The 15,462-nt window shown below is 39.0% G+C and overlaps 1 protein-coding gene across 1 annotated transcript in view; it reads right to left on the bottom strand.

Moving 5' to 3' along the window:
• Positions 1-4,347: 4,347 nt before the first annotated feature.
• CDCA2 (cell division cycle associated 2) overlaps positions 4,348-15,462 on the bottom strand; it is a 40,009-nt gene continuing 28,894 nt past the window's right edge. Inside the window, exons 13-14 of the mRNA XM_068974561.1 lie at positions 8,170-8,344; positions 4,348-5,555 (exon numbers count right to left, since the gene is read on the bottom strand). Coding sequence (XP_068830662.1) covers positions 4,348-5,555; positions 8,170-8,344 — 1,383 coding nt within the window. The remainder of the gene's footprint in view (positions 5,556-8,169; positions 8,345-15,462) is intronic.

The following is a 15,462-nucleotide window of genomic DNA, read 5'->3' as shown; positions in this document are numbered from 1 at the left end:
AGGAATCCCACTTTTAGGTATTTAACCAAGAAGAACAAAAGCATGTCTATAAAAAAGATCCATATGTGAATGTTTATAGCAGCTTTATTTGTAGAGGCCAAGATATACAAACAAACCAAATATCCATCAATGGTGAACCGGATAAACTGTGGTACATCCATAAAATGGACTACTACTTAGCAATAAACAGGAAATCAACTACTTACCACATACAACATGGATAAATCCCAAATGCATTATTCTTAGTTTAAAAAGGCAGATACAACAGGCTATCTATTGCATGAGCCCATTTATATGACATTCTGGAAAAGCAAGACTATGGCACCCCACCCCAGTACACTTTACTGGAAAATCCCATGGATGGAGGAGCCTGGTAGGCTGCAGTCCATGGAGTCTCGAAGAGTTGGACACGACTGAGCGACTTCACTTTCACTTTTCACTTTCATGCATTGGAGAAGGAAATGGCAACCCACTCCAGTGTTCCTGCCTGGAGAATCCCGGGGACAGGGGAGTCTGGTGGGCTGCCATCTCTGGGGTGGCACAGAGTCGGACACAACTGAAGCGACTTAGCAGCAGCAGCAGCAGCATATGGATAGAAATCAGATGAGTGATTGTGAGGGGCTGGGGTTAGGGGAGAGGGGATTGGCTGTGACTGGCAGGAGGAAATGTTTTGCAGGGTGATGGGTATGTTCTGTTACTTGACCGTGGCTGTGGTTACATGACTGTGTGAATTTGCCAAACTTCAAACTGGTACACTTAAAAAAGGGAAACTGTACTGTAGGTGAATTATACCTCAATAAACCTGACTTTAAAAAGTAAATGAAAAAAAGCTCTTCCAATATAAAGCACAAATCAGGCATTATTATTTCCTTCTTGGTATGCCAGGTCTAAGTCTCACATTCAATTAATTCTATAGCTTAAGTCAGGGGAGTGGGGAGGGGGCAGTCAGAAAAAAATGGAAGCAATGTGGCATGAAGTGATGGGGGAAGAATATGGTAGACAGAAGGTGAAATCTTTATAAAGGAACTTTGCTAGGTAAGCTAGAGAAATGAACTGAATAATCATTTAATTTTAATTTCAAAGAATTTATCTTACATTTTCAAATAAGCCTGCTGCTGCTGCTAAGTCGCTTCAGTCGTGTCCGACTCTGTGCAACCCCATAGACGGCAGCCCACCAGGCTCCCCTGTCCCTGAGATTCTCCAGGCAAGAACACTGGAGTGGCTTGCCATTTCCTTCTCCAATGCATGAAAGTGAAAGTGAAGTCCCTCAGTCATGTCCGACTCTTCACGATCCCATGGATTACAGCCCAGCAGGCTCCTCCATCCATGGGATTTTCCAGGCAAGAGAACTGGAGTGGGGTGCCATCGCCTTCTCCGCAAACAAGCCTAGTGTGGCATAATGTTCAGTAACACAAAACTAGAGACAACTAGGGTCCATTATTAAGGAGATGGTGAACTACGTTATAGAGATCCAAATTATCTCACTCTAGACAGGGGTTAAAAAGATGAAGTAGCACCAGGACTCTCCATAGTATCATGGGGATATTCATGGTATATTGTTGAATAAAATCTTTAAGTTGTAAAATGGAATACAGAGTGATCCCATCAGAAAACAATGAAACCCAATTATCCTCCAGTTAAAAAAAAACACAAAAAAAACAAAAAAAAACTTTTAAGTGCCTCAAAGTAAACTTCTTTTCTTACTGAAAAGTTTCAGGAAATATTTTTTTTCCACTTTTTAAATTGAAAAAACAAAGCAAAACAACAAAACCTATGTTTACACAGGCAAAGGGTCTGGACGAGGTTTGCCTGCCGTTAATGGTGTTGACACCTAGAAAGGTGGGGAAAAAAACTGTGGCTGTAGGCATGCCTGCATCAGGTGGGTAGAAGAAAGTTTTTCATTTTGCACAGTTCTCTTTTTTCAATAGACACATACGACCTTTGTGATAAAAAGGAGTGAAAAAATAGACGTCAAGGGGAAGCACCTATAGCAACTGTAGCGCGCGGCCCTAGTTTAGGGCCGTGTACACAGGGTAACTTCAGATGTCATGCTGCCATCTTCTGGAACAAGTGAGAATCAATGGGAGCAGATACGGTGGAAACTTTTCTAAGGCAAAATGTCAAGGGTTACTGTAGTAAAAAAGATCAGGCCGGTTCTTGATTTAACCATTAATGAAAAGAAACAGTTAAAAAGAGGCAAGCATGAGAAAATACAGAAATCATTAACTTTTCACAAATTTATGATAGAAATGAGACAGTGCATAAAATTATCTCCAAGTGGTTATGCTTTCTCAAGACTTCTTTTTTTAGGAAAACAGTCTATTTGTTATTTTACAGATAGCAACAAAAAATTTAGAGTGAAATATTTTAAACTTGTAAAGTGTTAATCTGTTTAACTGCAGATGTTAGGAAAAGAGAACAATCTTACATTTGAAAAACCAAGCCAAAAAAATTCACAATGATTAAAAAAGAACACAGACCAAAATATGTCTTAATCCTCATTAGCACTTTTTTTGGAAATAGAGCATGTCAAATTCTAAAAATTCAAGTACAATTGAGATCATACCAAGTAAAAAAGTTAGAAAATAACAGTAATTTTAACTTCTATGTTGAATAAACAACAAAAAATTTTTTAAAACCCTCTAACATTGTATGTTTCTGAAAGTTTTTTTCCCCCTTTTCTTTTTAAATGACCCAAACCAAAAAGTTTCTTTCTTTTTTTTTTTCTTTTGTTTTTTTTTCCAGTGGTAGAGATATGTCAACCAAACCAAACTATAAATGTGGTGGGGAGTGGGGAAAAGAAGTCCATAAATAATTTACCTGTAAAGATAAAAGAATTTCTGAAACAATCCACCCTTTAGCAGGAGAAATTGGGGATCACTTCGAGTGTTAATGTAAAATACATTAGTCTTTAGCAGCAGGAGTCCCAGACCTATTGGTGCCAAGGAGGTAACAAATAGGCTCTATCTGAGGAGGGGGAAATGGGCGCCCAGCAGGAGCTTTCTTCCCTGTTGTGTTATTTATAGAGAGCCCTATTTGTTAACATGTTTCTGTGATCACTGGGAGAAGGAGAGCTTAATGATTTAAAGGATTTCAAAAACAATTGTTTAATGATACAATGATTTATGCATATTCACAAATTTTAGATATACAGCAATTTAGATTTTCAAACTGCTGTCGCCAAATGACAGAATGTATTGCTGAAACTTAGCTGGAAAAAACAAGTGCTAGTACTTGGTATTGTGAAATAAAAAGTTAGCAAGGCTGGAAAATGCCATGTTAAGAAAGAAATCAGCAGCCTACCACTAGGTTTCTAGTAAACCAATTTTCTAGGGGCCTTCAAGTGAGTTTCTTTCTGGATTTTTTTTTTTTAATGGAGAACCATAAATTAAATCCCAAATTGCCTGTGACTAACTTGAATAACATGGGCGATGAGTCCTCCACTAGACTGTTTATATTTTCGCCAAAAACCAATCTCACTTCCTACCTGACAAAGCATACAAGAGTCTTGTTTGAAGGTTAAAATGCTTTCACATTAGTTATTTTAAATTATAGATTCATTTCATAGTGATAGATTTGCAATATTCTTATTCTTATTGAAACTGAAATAAGAATTCTTATTGAAATTGAAATAATTCTTCTTGAAATTGAAATAAGGATATTCTTATTCTTATTGAAAGAGTTTTTCAAAATCCCATGTTTAAGATTTGCTTTTAATCTAACTGCTAAAAGTTTTATTTGAGATGAAGTAAATGATTAAAGCTTCTCTTAACTTTAACCCAAAACAAGTTTTATCATTTCCATCTTTCCTAGTTGTTTTTGGGGGCAATATTTCAAGACAAAATATACCCTACCTCAGGCTGCTTTAAGTTTTCAACCTTATATAACCTTCAACTTTCAGAAAGTTACAGTCATTGCATTAATTTGTTAAAGAAAAAAAATCAAGCCAAAAGAAAACTCTTCTCATCCACATAAAACAAGTCAGTTCTAAAAGATGCTTTTTCACAACAGAAACTCTAAAGCTTCAGTGGTAAATATGTGCCAACATGAAATATAACTCAAGAGATAAGTTGTTGGGTCTGAAATCAATCCTTTTTAACAGAATACCAACAAAACATTTCTCCTTTGAGGGGAGGACGTATTTAATACAATGCTTTAGGTTTGAAGGATGAAGAAATTCACTTATTTCTCCTTAAATGTAGGTTCAACTCAAATGATTTTATTGGAAACTTTTAATTCATTGAGGTTGAACAAAGATGGGAATTGGATGAAAGAATCTTTCAGGCATGAACAGTGGGTTACCTTCTCTCTTGCCAAACTGTCCTGCTGGCAGTGTCAGTGACTGCTTTAGTTCTCTGATAGGTCTGATTCTCTCAGAGTCTCTTGGAGCGTGTTCTCTCCCTTTTGGCTGAGAAGGGATCTTCTTTTGCAGCCTCTTGACTGGGTGGTACTTTTAGGATTGGCAAGTGTGGAGGTACAGAAGCTTCTCCTCCTTCTCTTCCCAGGTAAGCTGGCAGCAGGAGCAGCCGTAAAGCCCTCACCATTCTCCTCACTTGATGTGGAGGGTAGCGTGCAAGGATCCTGCCTGGAGGACACAGGCTCGAAGCCTCTGCTGTCAAGAGAACCTACTGTTCTCCTCTTGGTTCTCTGCGAAGCGCAGGAGGCAGGAGGCGGTGGAAGTGAAACCCACACGAGCCCTCCTTCGCTTTCCAAACTTCTCTGCAGCCTCAAGCTGCGTCTTACTTTGGTTTCGCTCTTTGTTCTCTGAAGGCTTTGCTCAATGGAATCAGATAAATCTTCACACAGTTTGGAATTTTCTAAACTAATTTCTACCAAGCTGCTCATGCTGTAGGAAGGTTGGAGGTTGCTGGTTCTTTCCAAATGTAAACCTGGCTCATCAGAACCACGCACAGAGTGTCCTCTGTATTTTCTTTCTCTGTCACTCACACCACTGCAACTTGCTGCGGAGTTTCGTCCCAAATCCTCAGCTTGACTTTCACTTACTTTTCTCTGGTCAGTTAAGACATCTTCTGAATAATCCCATTCTTTTTGTGATTTGGGTATGAGATGCTCAGTCTGTAGTTTGTCTTCTGGAATGACTGAGAAGCCACTCTGTTTTTCACATGTGATGCTCATATCTTCTGAGATTTGAAAGAGGTTTTCCACATTTTGACCAGCAGCACAAAGTTCTTGGGACTCCAGGGGAAAATCGGGGTTTCGATTATCCAATACAATGGGTGTTACAGTCACCAAAGTATAAGGAATATGGCTGTTTTCACACTCAGTCCCGGTTTTTAGTTCGTTTTCACTTTCCAGTGTAATTGCTTTGGGGATATTTTCATTTTCATCCATTTCTATAGAATTTATATTTGCATCTTGCTCAAAAGTAGCATTACTAAAAGATGAGGAACTTTTCATGTCAGAGCTGCAGGATTCAGATGCATCGTCTTTATTAAAGCCTTGAATCATGGGCCAATCTTCTGGGTCCTGAGACAAAAGATTTTCTCTCTTCAGAAGCATCACTTCTTCAAATTTACCATTTGAGTTGAAATCATCTAAGGGTATGTAAATAAGGTTAAATTGAATTAAAAAGCAACAATGGAAATAAACTTTCACAAATCAAAACAGGTGCCAAATTGTATCAGTCTGCGTTTCAAGCTTTCAAAAAGTCACAAGACCTACAAATACAACCCTGTGCTTTTCCACCCCCTCCATCTGTCAGCACTCTGTCTTGCTCAGTTCTTCCTCAACCTACAGATTAAGAAAATATGTACTTAATGCATGAATTAATAAAGCACACAACCCGAGACCAGGGAAATGAGAACCGTATCTGAAATGGCTTCCTCTATTCTAATGTGCTTCCCATATTACAAGGTCAGTTAGTGTGAGGCAGACACATTTTCCATTTCCCGAAATATGAATTACTGAAAACGGGCAACATTGTGTTTTGGAAACTTTTCTATCCATGTCCCCCCTTGAAATAGAAAAGAGAAAATCTGGAATTCTGGGGGCATTTGAGGACTTCGTTAAAAGGGTACTTCTGAAGACACTCAGGTCTTATGCCTTGTGTTAAAAAATTAACATGAACTGCACCATACCCTCAAATACAGCCCTGTTGGTTTCCATTCTCTAGAAATCTCCCCCATTCCATGTCCATCTCTGACTATAATTCACCCTCCAAGAAGTCAAGTCATCTGGAGCCTGCCATGTGTTTCTGGCACCTGGTGTTACATCACAGGTGAAAAACACATCATCCAGGTTTTTAGGTCGCATAATACAGCCTAAGTGAATCCAGGCTTTGTGAGCTCTCAAGCTCAGTACCATAAGAAGTCATCTCTCTGGTTATTGCAGATAATAAAGTTTTTAATTGGTCAGTCAAATGTGTATAAAAAATGTTTCAAACAAAATTGAAACTGAAAGATAAAAACATAAGCTGAGCCCCAAACCTACAAACAACCTGTCAAGTTTGAAAAGGTATTTATACATCCCTGATTTGGGTACTTACAATCATGTCATGGAAAGCTAGAGATAACATAGGACAGAAGCCCCTTGGTGCCAACCAACCCATATGTCAATTGGGCTCTTTAAACAACTTTAAAACATTGATATTTGTGTATTTTTCATGAGATTAACATACTAGAAAAGGAAGGCAAGGGAGAAGGTTGGAGGGAAGAAGAGAGACAGAGGGATGGAGAGATGGCTTCAGACCCTCAGAGCAGATGAAACCTACAGATTAAAAAAAAAGCTTCAGGTATTTTTGAAAATAAATTCTCTAATAGGATGCACGATGGAAGATATGCACTAACAGTCACTGTTCAAATTCCTTTAGAAAAACCCTATGAGGAACTGGGGATATAATGAAAATAGGTCTTGGTTTCCAGTCTCATGGGAACGAAAACTTGCAAGGGAAGATGGTGGACAGATCATTATAAACCAGGTGGTAAAGGTATAATGTGAACAAAGCGTTTTCCTGGGAACGCAGCCAGCCTGGCTATGTCCTAAAGGCTAAGCAGCACTGTGCTCAGTTGCTAAGTTGTGTCTGACTCTGTGGCCCTGTGAACTGTAGCCTGCCAGGCTCCTCTGTCTATGGAATTATCCAGGCAAGAATACTGGAGTGGGTTGTCATTTCCTCCTTCAGGGGATCTTCCCGACCCAGGGATTGAACCCATATCTCCTGTGTCTCTATCCCGTTGTCCCTTGCATTAGGAGGCAGATTCTTTACCCCTAGTGCTACCTGGAAAGCAGACACCAAGAGTCCATAATGACATGTACCATATTCACCCCTGAACCTACGATAGATCCTTTAGAGTATGTTGCAAATGGAACGTTGGCTATAAATATTTGATGATTGACAAAGGAAGCTATTTTAAAACTGGTTCCATACAAAATTCACACACCAAATGAACTCATTTTCAATTTTCAGGATGATTTAGTCGATTTAAACTCAAGCATTAACCAACCAGATGTAACTCCAATTCAATTTTTATCTAATCAAGGTATCAACAGACTTAGTCTTCCTTTTCAACAAAATTTTCCAAGTAATCAAGTTCGATTTATAAATGATATTTCCAGATGTTTAGCAGTGCCAACTCTACTGAAGTTTTTTCAGGGCAAGTATTTCTTTTTTTTTTTTTTAATTTTTATTTTTAATTCATAGACGATATACCTATTACTGAGCCATCACCTTGTTGACTTTCAGCAAGGGAATACACCACCAATCAGAATTCATTTTGCTTTACCAAAATGCTTTTTAAAAAGCAAAGACAGGGTAAAAGGAAAATTTTCCCCCTAAAATTATATACAATATACTGTGTCTGAGTTTCTCTGGGGAGAGGGGGTGTCCAGCAGATTCTGAAAAGGGTCTAGGTGATCTGAAAGTTAAAGAACTACTGCTTTTTTAAAAAAAAAACAAAAAACCCAACAACAAAAATACGCTTTTTTGGCCACACCTTGTAGCATGTGGGATCTTAGTTCCCTGACCAGGGATCAAACTCATGGCCCCTGCATTGGAAGCTTGGAGTCTTAGCCACTGAACAGTGAGGGAAGATGCCCATTGCTTCTTAACATTCTTGTGGGAATAGGAGGGAAAGAAGAGAAAAGGGGGAAAAACGGGAGGGAAACGGCAACAAAGAGGGAGAAGAGATACAATGGCGACAAAGAATATGTTACCTGGGTACATCCTCCGAACGAGGCTCCCAACCAATGGTGTCTCAGAGACCTCTGGCAGCTCAGGAATAGGGCTCAGGAGCGGCTTCTTAGAGGCAATGTCTCTTTCTCCATATAAAGACTTCTGGACACCTTTTCTCTTTCCCTTTCCTTTCTTCTTTTTGCAACTTTTTGAAGCCTGAGAAAATGTATTAGAACACCGTCACTGAGAAGGATGGAGCACCACGTACCCTTCTGACCCTCAAATTAAATTTTTACAGAAAAACTTAAAGACTAGTTATTCCATTTAAAACTTGAGAAACTTGAGTCAGGGTGAAGGGGCTAGATAGTTTACAGGTGTCAACTAAAATAAAAAGCTGAACTCAATTTATGAATTGTAGAGTCACGGTCTGTATTTCCACAAAGCATGTGCTGAAATAAAGTTCTGGATAAGTGAAAAACAGGTGAGGTGCTATAGAACTGGACAGACTGACGACAAGAGGAATTGTAACTAGGATGTGGTTAGGATGCTAGAATGAGTTCTCTATTGGAAACTGTGTTTTCTGTTCCGAGATGTGGATGAAGAAACAACAGGTGTAGACATAAAATTTGAAGATAACGCAAAGCTGCTTCAAACAAGAGATGATCGAATTAAGATTAAAATGATTAGGTCAAAATAAGATGGAATTCAATAAGGAGAAGCAGAAGATGAGGGAAAAAGGTTTGGTAATAACTGATGGAAAACACGTGGGTTTCTATAAAAATTAAAACTGCTTTAATACTATTTGGAATGCAGTGTTCCATTCTGACTGCCTATCAGTAACTGAGCACTAATGTTCTATTGTTTAAAAAAGTTTTATATGGATATTCCAGCAATACTTCTAGGCATATAGCTCATAAAAATATAAAAACAATAAATAAATAAGTTTCACATGGAGAAGATTTGAAGGGAACTCAAATACTGAATTGAAATAATACAGTATTATTAGATAGGTTATTATGAGCAAAAAGAATGAAATATATTCCATGTGATAATACTGGAAAGAACCAGATTTTAGGTCAACATAAGGAATACATTGCTAACAGTTAGAGCTTCTGGAAAATGGCATCCATTCAAATATTATGGAGAAACTGCTTTGTACAGGTAATAATTTGCTAGGTATGAGATGTAAAAACAAGTCTTTAGGGAACTCTTGGTTTAATGGCAAGTAATTGTAATACATACATACAGACCAGGAAAGCCTCTACATAGATTGAGAAGACGGAGACCTGGCCTACAGGAGGTTTTCAAGACAGGGTCCACAGGAAATGGAATGTCTAAGCCAAATTTTAAACAAGTGAGAATTGTTTCGGTTGATGATGGGAGTGCGAAGAAGGGCTTTCCAAGCGAATGCAGAGGGAACAGATCTAAGCAAGGCAGCACAGAGCAGAGGAGGAGCTGCTCGCGGTCCACTGACCCACAAAGCTGCAGCAGAAGAGGCCAACAAAGCCAGCAAGGTCCAGCAATGCAAAGAACATACCCCAGAAGTAATGCGGGTTCACCACATGCTGATTTAGAGAGTGGAAACATCTGAGTCTGCATTTGAGCGAGAGTATCTGGGTGACAGCACAGAAGCGAATGGTGTGGAAGAGTGGAAGCTATTTAAGAGTACAGAAATGGCACAGAACTTTAAGTTCCTTGAGATTTCTATAGATATCCTGTAAAAACAAAAGAAAAAAACATTCCATGAAAAAATAACTTTAGAACTGTAAAAGATAAATGGTCCTCTTGGTGATTTACAGTATACACTGAACACTAAATTCTCTGAGAAGTACTCAGTATAAATAACCTCTATATACATTAGAAAAATGCTGGCTTAAATATTTTTCCACGAAACACTTTTTTTTTTTTTTCAGGGAGGGAACATCTGTTGATTTCCAAGGAACAGTTGGGAAAATTATAGTTTGGGTAATGGAAATGGAAACCAAGAGAAAAATCTTTACTTGGGCTCCATAGCTAAGTTGCAATAGAGAAATATTTGGCTTTGTGCCAGTTATCTTCAGTTCAAATCCTGACTCTGACACTTCACTCACTGCTTTGTAATCTAGGGCAAGTTACCTCACCTCTCTGTCCCTTAGTCTTCTCATCGGCAAAATGGGAACCACAAAAGCACACACCACAGAAAGCTGTGCTGAGCATTATGTCAATATATGTGAAATGGTTAAAGTATGGCTTGATTCATAGGAAAGGCTATGTGTTAGTTATTCTTTTTCTTCTTACGCCTTTGAATACTGATAGGGGAGGAAGTACTTTTAACATTAAATTATGCTCTTAGTGTTACTGTGTGACCTCGGCCCTACTACATTGGTTAGTACACTGTGATCAATGTCATCAGGATAGTTTCTGATTCATGGCTTAAGTAAATCCCTTTTTAACAGGATTCTGGAAATCTTTGTTTATATAAACTGTCTCCAGCATCTGCAACGGTGCCTGGAACTTACTGGCTTCTCAAGAAACATACGTGAACTAATGAATGAATGAGAAAGGAAAAGTTCAGTTAAACATAAAATTTGCCAAACATGAGGAAAGACTAGTATTGTTTTTTCACAGTCATGGACCAAGAGAAGGACACCAGCCAAAAAGAAAAAAGTAAAGATGAACTAAACAACACTGTAAAACTACTACACTTCAATTTAAGAATTAATTAAAAAAAATGAAAGCCTGCGGTCTGTCATGAAAACATACCTAGCAATGCTTATCTTACCCACAAGAAGGTTTTGTCTACAAAGATTAGAATTTTATCAATACCTGAATTTACTCCAATACAAAAAGCCTTCTTTAGACTGTAATAAACAAGAGATGTTAAGTGCATGCGTACTCAATTGTGTCCAACTCTGCGACCCTATGGACTGTAGCCTGCCAGGCTCCTCTGTCCATGGGATGTTCCAGGCAATAATACTGGAGTGGGTTGCCATTTCCTACTCCAGAGGAACTTCCCGACCCAGGGATCAAACCCACATCTCCTATATGTCTTGCATTGGGAAGCAGATTATTAACCAGTGAGCCATCTGGGAAGCTAAGCAATTGGAATCCTCAGGAAGCTATGTGATCTAGAAATGATGAGATTGGTTTAGCAGTTGGAGACAAAGGACAACTGAAGATATTATGCTTAAATGGGATTCTATTTACTCCCTAATCACCATTATTTCTTCTCACACAGGTCATGCAACAGCTTACTTCTTGTATAATTTGCAAAATTAAATTACATTGTTTTTAGAGTAACTTTAAAAATTATTTTAAAATAAATCAGGTACAGAGCAACACATCAAACTGAACAGGAAAGCTTCGGGTGAAAAGCAAACATTTTTCTGTCCCTGCCATTTACTTATTTATTGGCTCATTTTTAGTTCCTGTAGCTGGCTCCATCTCTAAATAAGGGGCTCAGATTGCTGTATTTTTAACATTTAATAACGTAAAGTTTCAAACACTCAAAAAGAAGAGAGAATAGGACTTTGAATCCCATGTTCCCAACAGCTAACTCCTCTAATTACTAACATAGAAATCATGATTCATTTATAACCCCCTTTGCTCAGATAAGCAAATCCCAGACAGGACATCATCTCCTCTGAAAATCCTACAATAGATCTAAGAGATAAGGGCTTCTTTTATCCCCCCCCGCACACAAACAAACAAACAAAAAGAAACATTCTATTACCTGGCATTTTACTTTATTGCTCATTTTTTTCCTCTTATACAATGAACTTTTATTTATTTTTCCCAGCTTTGAGATGTAACAGATGTATAACATTACGTAGGTTTAAGGAATACACATAAGTATATATATTGTGAAATGATTATCTTTTTTAAAATGACAAATACTAGTCAGCAATAAATGGAACTATTGATATACACAGATCTGGACAAATCTCCAGAGAATGATACTGAGTGAAAAAGCCAGTCCCAAAAGGTTACCTAAAGTGTGAGTCCATGAACATAATGACAAAATGAAAGGAGAGGAGGACAGACTGGTCCTTAACCCTCCAGGACTGGCTGCTGGAGGGTTAAGCTGGGGGAGGCAGTGAGAGGAGGATAGAGCTACAAGGCAGAAGAGATCTCTGCAGCAATGGAAACATCCTGCATCTTGACTGTATTTTGCTGTCTTACTACTGTGATACTGTACAACTGTTTTGCAAAATGTCACCATGGAGGGAGGTGGGCAAAGGGTAGCTGGGATCTTTCTAGTTTTTCTGATAGCAGCATGCATCTTGAAAATGATCTCAAAATAAAAACTCAGGTGCAAAAAAACCCAGAGATAGTAGTTTTCCATAATATTTCCTTCGAGTTCCACTTTCTCCAAGTAGGCCTTAATTGTCTTTTTACAATTGTTCAAATCAGGATTGAACAAGGTCTCCACACATGTCATTTGGTTGAGATTTCCTTTGTTCTATGGCTTATACCCCTGCCATTTATGTGGTGAATGTCCTTCAGGCATATTATCCTGTAGTGGCCACCAAGCTCTGGATTTGGGTAACTGTATTCAAGGCAGAGGAAACAGAGATCAAATTGCCAACATCCGCTGGATCATCGAAAAAGCGAGTGTCCCAGAAAAACATCTATTTCTGCTTTATTGACTATGCCAAAGCCTTTGACTGTGTGGATCACAATGAACTATGGAAAATTCTGAAAGAGATGGGAATACCAGACCACCTGACCTGCCTCTTGAGAAATCTGTATGCAGGCCAGGAAGCAACACTTAGAACTGGACATGGAACAACAGACTGGTTCCAGATAGGAAGAGGAGTACATCAAGGCTGTATATTGTCACCCTGCTTATTTAACTTATATGCAGAGTACATCATGAGAAACGCTGGGCTGGAAGAAACACAAGCTGGAATCAAGATTGCCGGGAGAAATATCAATAACCTCAGATATGCAGATGACACCACCCTTATGGCAGAATGTGAAGAGGAACTAAAAATCCTCTTGATGAAAGTGAAAGAGGAGAGTGAAACAGTTGGCTTAAAGCTCAACATTCAGAAAACTAAGACCATGGCATCTGGTCCCACCACTTCATGGGAAATAGATGGGGAAACAGTGGAAACAGTGTCAGACTTTATTTCTTGGAGCTCCAAAATCACTGCAGATGGTGATTGCAGCCATGAAATTAAAAGACGCTTACTTCTTGGAAGAAAACTTATGACCAACCTAGATAGCATATTCAAAAGCAGAGACATTACTTTGCCAACCAAGGTCCGTCTAGTCAAGGCTATGGTTTTTCCTGTGGTCATGTATGGATTTGAGAGTTGGACTGTGAAGAAGGCTGAGTGCTGAAGAATTGATGCTTTGAACTGTGGTGTTGGAGAAGACTCTTGAGAGTCCCTTGGACTGCAAGGAGATTCAACCAGTCCATTCTGAAGGAGATCAGCCCTGGGATTTCTTTGGAGGGAATGATGATAAAGCTGAAGCTCCAGTACTTTGGCCACCTCATGCGAAGTGTTGACTCACTGGAAAAGACTCTGATGCTGGGAGGAATTGGGGGCAGGAGGAAAAGGGGACGACAGAGGATGAGATGGCTGGATGGCATCACTGATTCGATGGACGTGAGTCTGAGTGAACTCCGGGAGATGGTGATGGACAGGGAGGCCTGGCGTGCTGCGATTCATGGGGTCGCAAAGAGTCGGACATGACTGAGCGACTGAACTGAACTGATTCAAGTATATCTTTATATTCATCTATCTCCTGATACTTCCTATCAACTAGATATTAGATCCAGGCTTAATTAGATACAGCTTTGATATTTTTAGGAAAAAGCATCTCATGGAAGGTTGTAAATGCCCTCATTGCACCAGTAGGCCCACGTTCTCTCCCTGTGTGCCACTACAAATGATCAGTGGTCTCAGGTGCCCATGACCTCTGGCTCCCCCATTAGCTTCTTCCTAACATTCAACAGCTTTCGTGAACAGATCTTTTTGATTAATGAAAACCATCCCTAAGAACTTTCCCTTATAAACTGTTTACCTGAAACGTAGCTCAAATTTTATCTTCTAGCTTTCCAAAACGAAAAAACCCGAAAATAAGAGTTGATGCCCTAGACAGCTTCTAAGGTGACCTTTAAGTTTTGTGGTTAGTTTTTCATCATGAGGAAATTAAGTATTTTTTCCTATTTGATGTTTCTGTTTCAAACCACTGCAATCAATATCTCTGATGGTTACACTGTCCTACCTTTGGTCAGCAGAGGACCCTTCGAAATGATTGTGTGTCCTTTAACGTGGCCCCAGAAGTTTCTCAGGCATCCTTGCGTGCACATGGCTCCAGATCTGGGCTCATTTTCTGCATTTGCTGCTGTAAATCTGGTCATTTTACTAAGGTAATATTGATCCTTTCAGTTGAGATGGTAGACATGGCAATCTAGGTACAAAGGAGGCTCAGTGCTTCTACAATTTATCAACAGTAAGAGCTAGAGAATTGTTTTAAATGGTAAAAGCATGTGTTCATGATAATTTAAATTCAAATTTAGTCTAACAAGGTTTGGAATCTGATTTTAAAGTTTATCTTATTTCCAGTGAAGAGTCTGGATTCCTATTGCTGTTCAGTCACTCAGTCGTGTCTGACTCTTTGTGTCTCCATGAATTGCAGCATGCCAGGCCTCCCTATCCTTCACCGTCTCCTTGAGTCTGCTCAGACTCATGTCCATTGAGTCAGTGATGCCATCTAATCATCTCATCCTGTCATCCCCTTCTCCTCTTGCCTTCAATCTTTCCCAGCATCAGGGTCTCTTCCAATGAGTCAGCTCTTGGCATCTTCCAATCAATATTCAGGACTGATTTCCTTTAGGATTGTCTGGTTTCATCTCCTTGCAGTCCAAGGGACTCTAAAGTGTCTTCTCCAACATTACAGTTCAAAAGCATCAATTCTTCGGCACTCAGCCTTCTTTATGGTCCAACTCTCATATCCATACATGACTACTGGAAAAACCATACCTTTGATTAGATGGACCTTTATTGGCAAAGTAATGTCTCTGCTTTTTAATATCTGTCTAGATTTGTCATAGCTTTTCTTCCAAGGAACAAGCGTCTTAATTTCATGGCTGCAATAACCATCTGCAGTGATTTTGGAGCCCAAGAAAATAAAGTCTGTCACTGTTTCTATTGTTTCCCCATCTATTTGCTCTGGATTCTTAATGACAGTTAAAAAAAAAAAGACACGCATATACTAATCCCTTCTTATTTGCTTCACTGTAGAGTAAATTCTTCCATCAGTGAGTGTTACTGTTTAAGTTTTTCTGCAGTTATTTTTGTTCCTGAGGCAACAGAGGATGAGATGGTTAGACAGCATCA

The sequence above is a fragment of the Capricornis sumatraensis genome, chromosome 6 (genome assembly GCF_032405125.1).
Source record: "Capricornis sumatraensis isolate serow.1 chromosome 6, serow.2, whole genome shotgun sequence".
Taxonomy (NCBI): Eukaryota; Metazoa; Chordata; class Mammalia; order Artiodactyla; family Bovidae; genus Capricornis; species Capricornis sumatraensis.
This window is presented reverse-complemented; position numbering and strand designations above follow the sequence as displayed.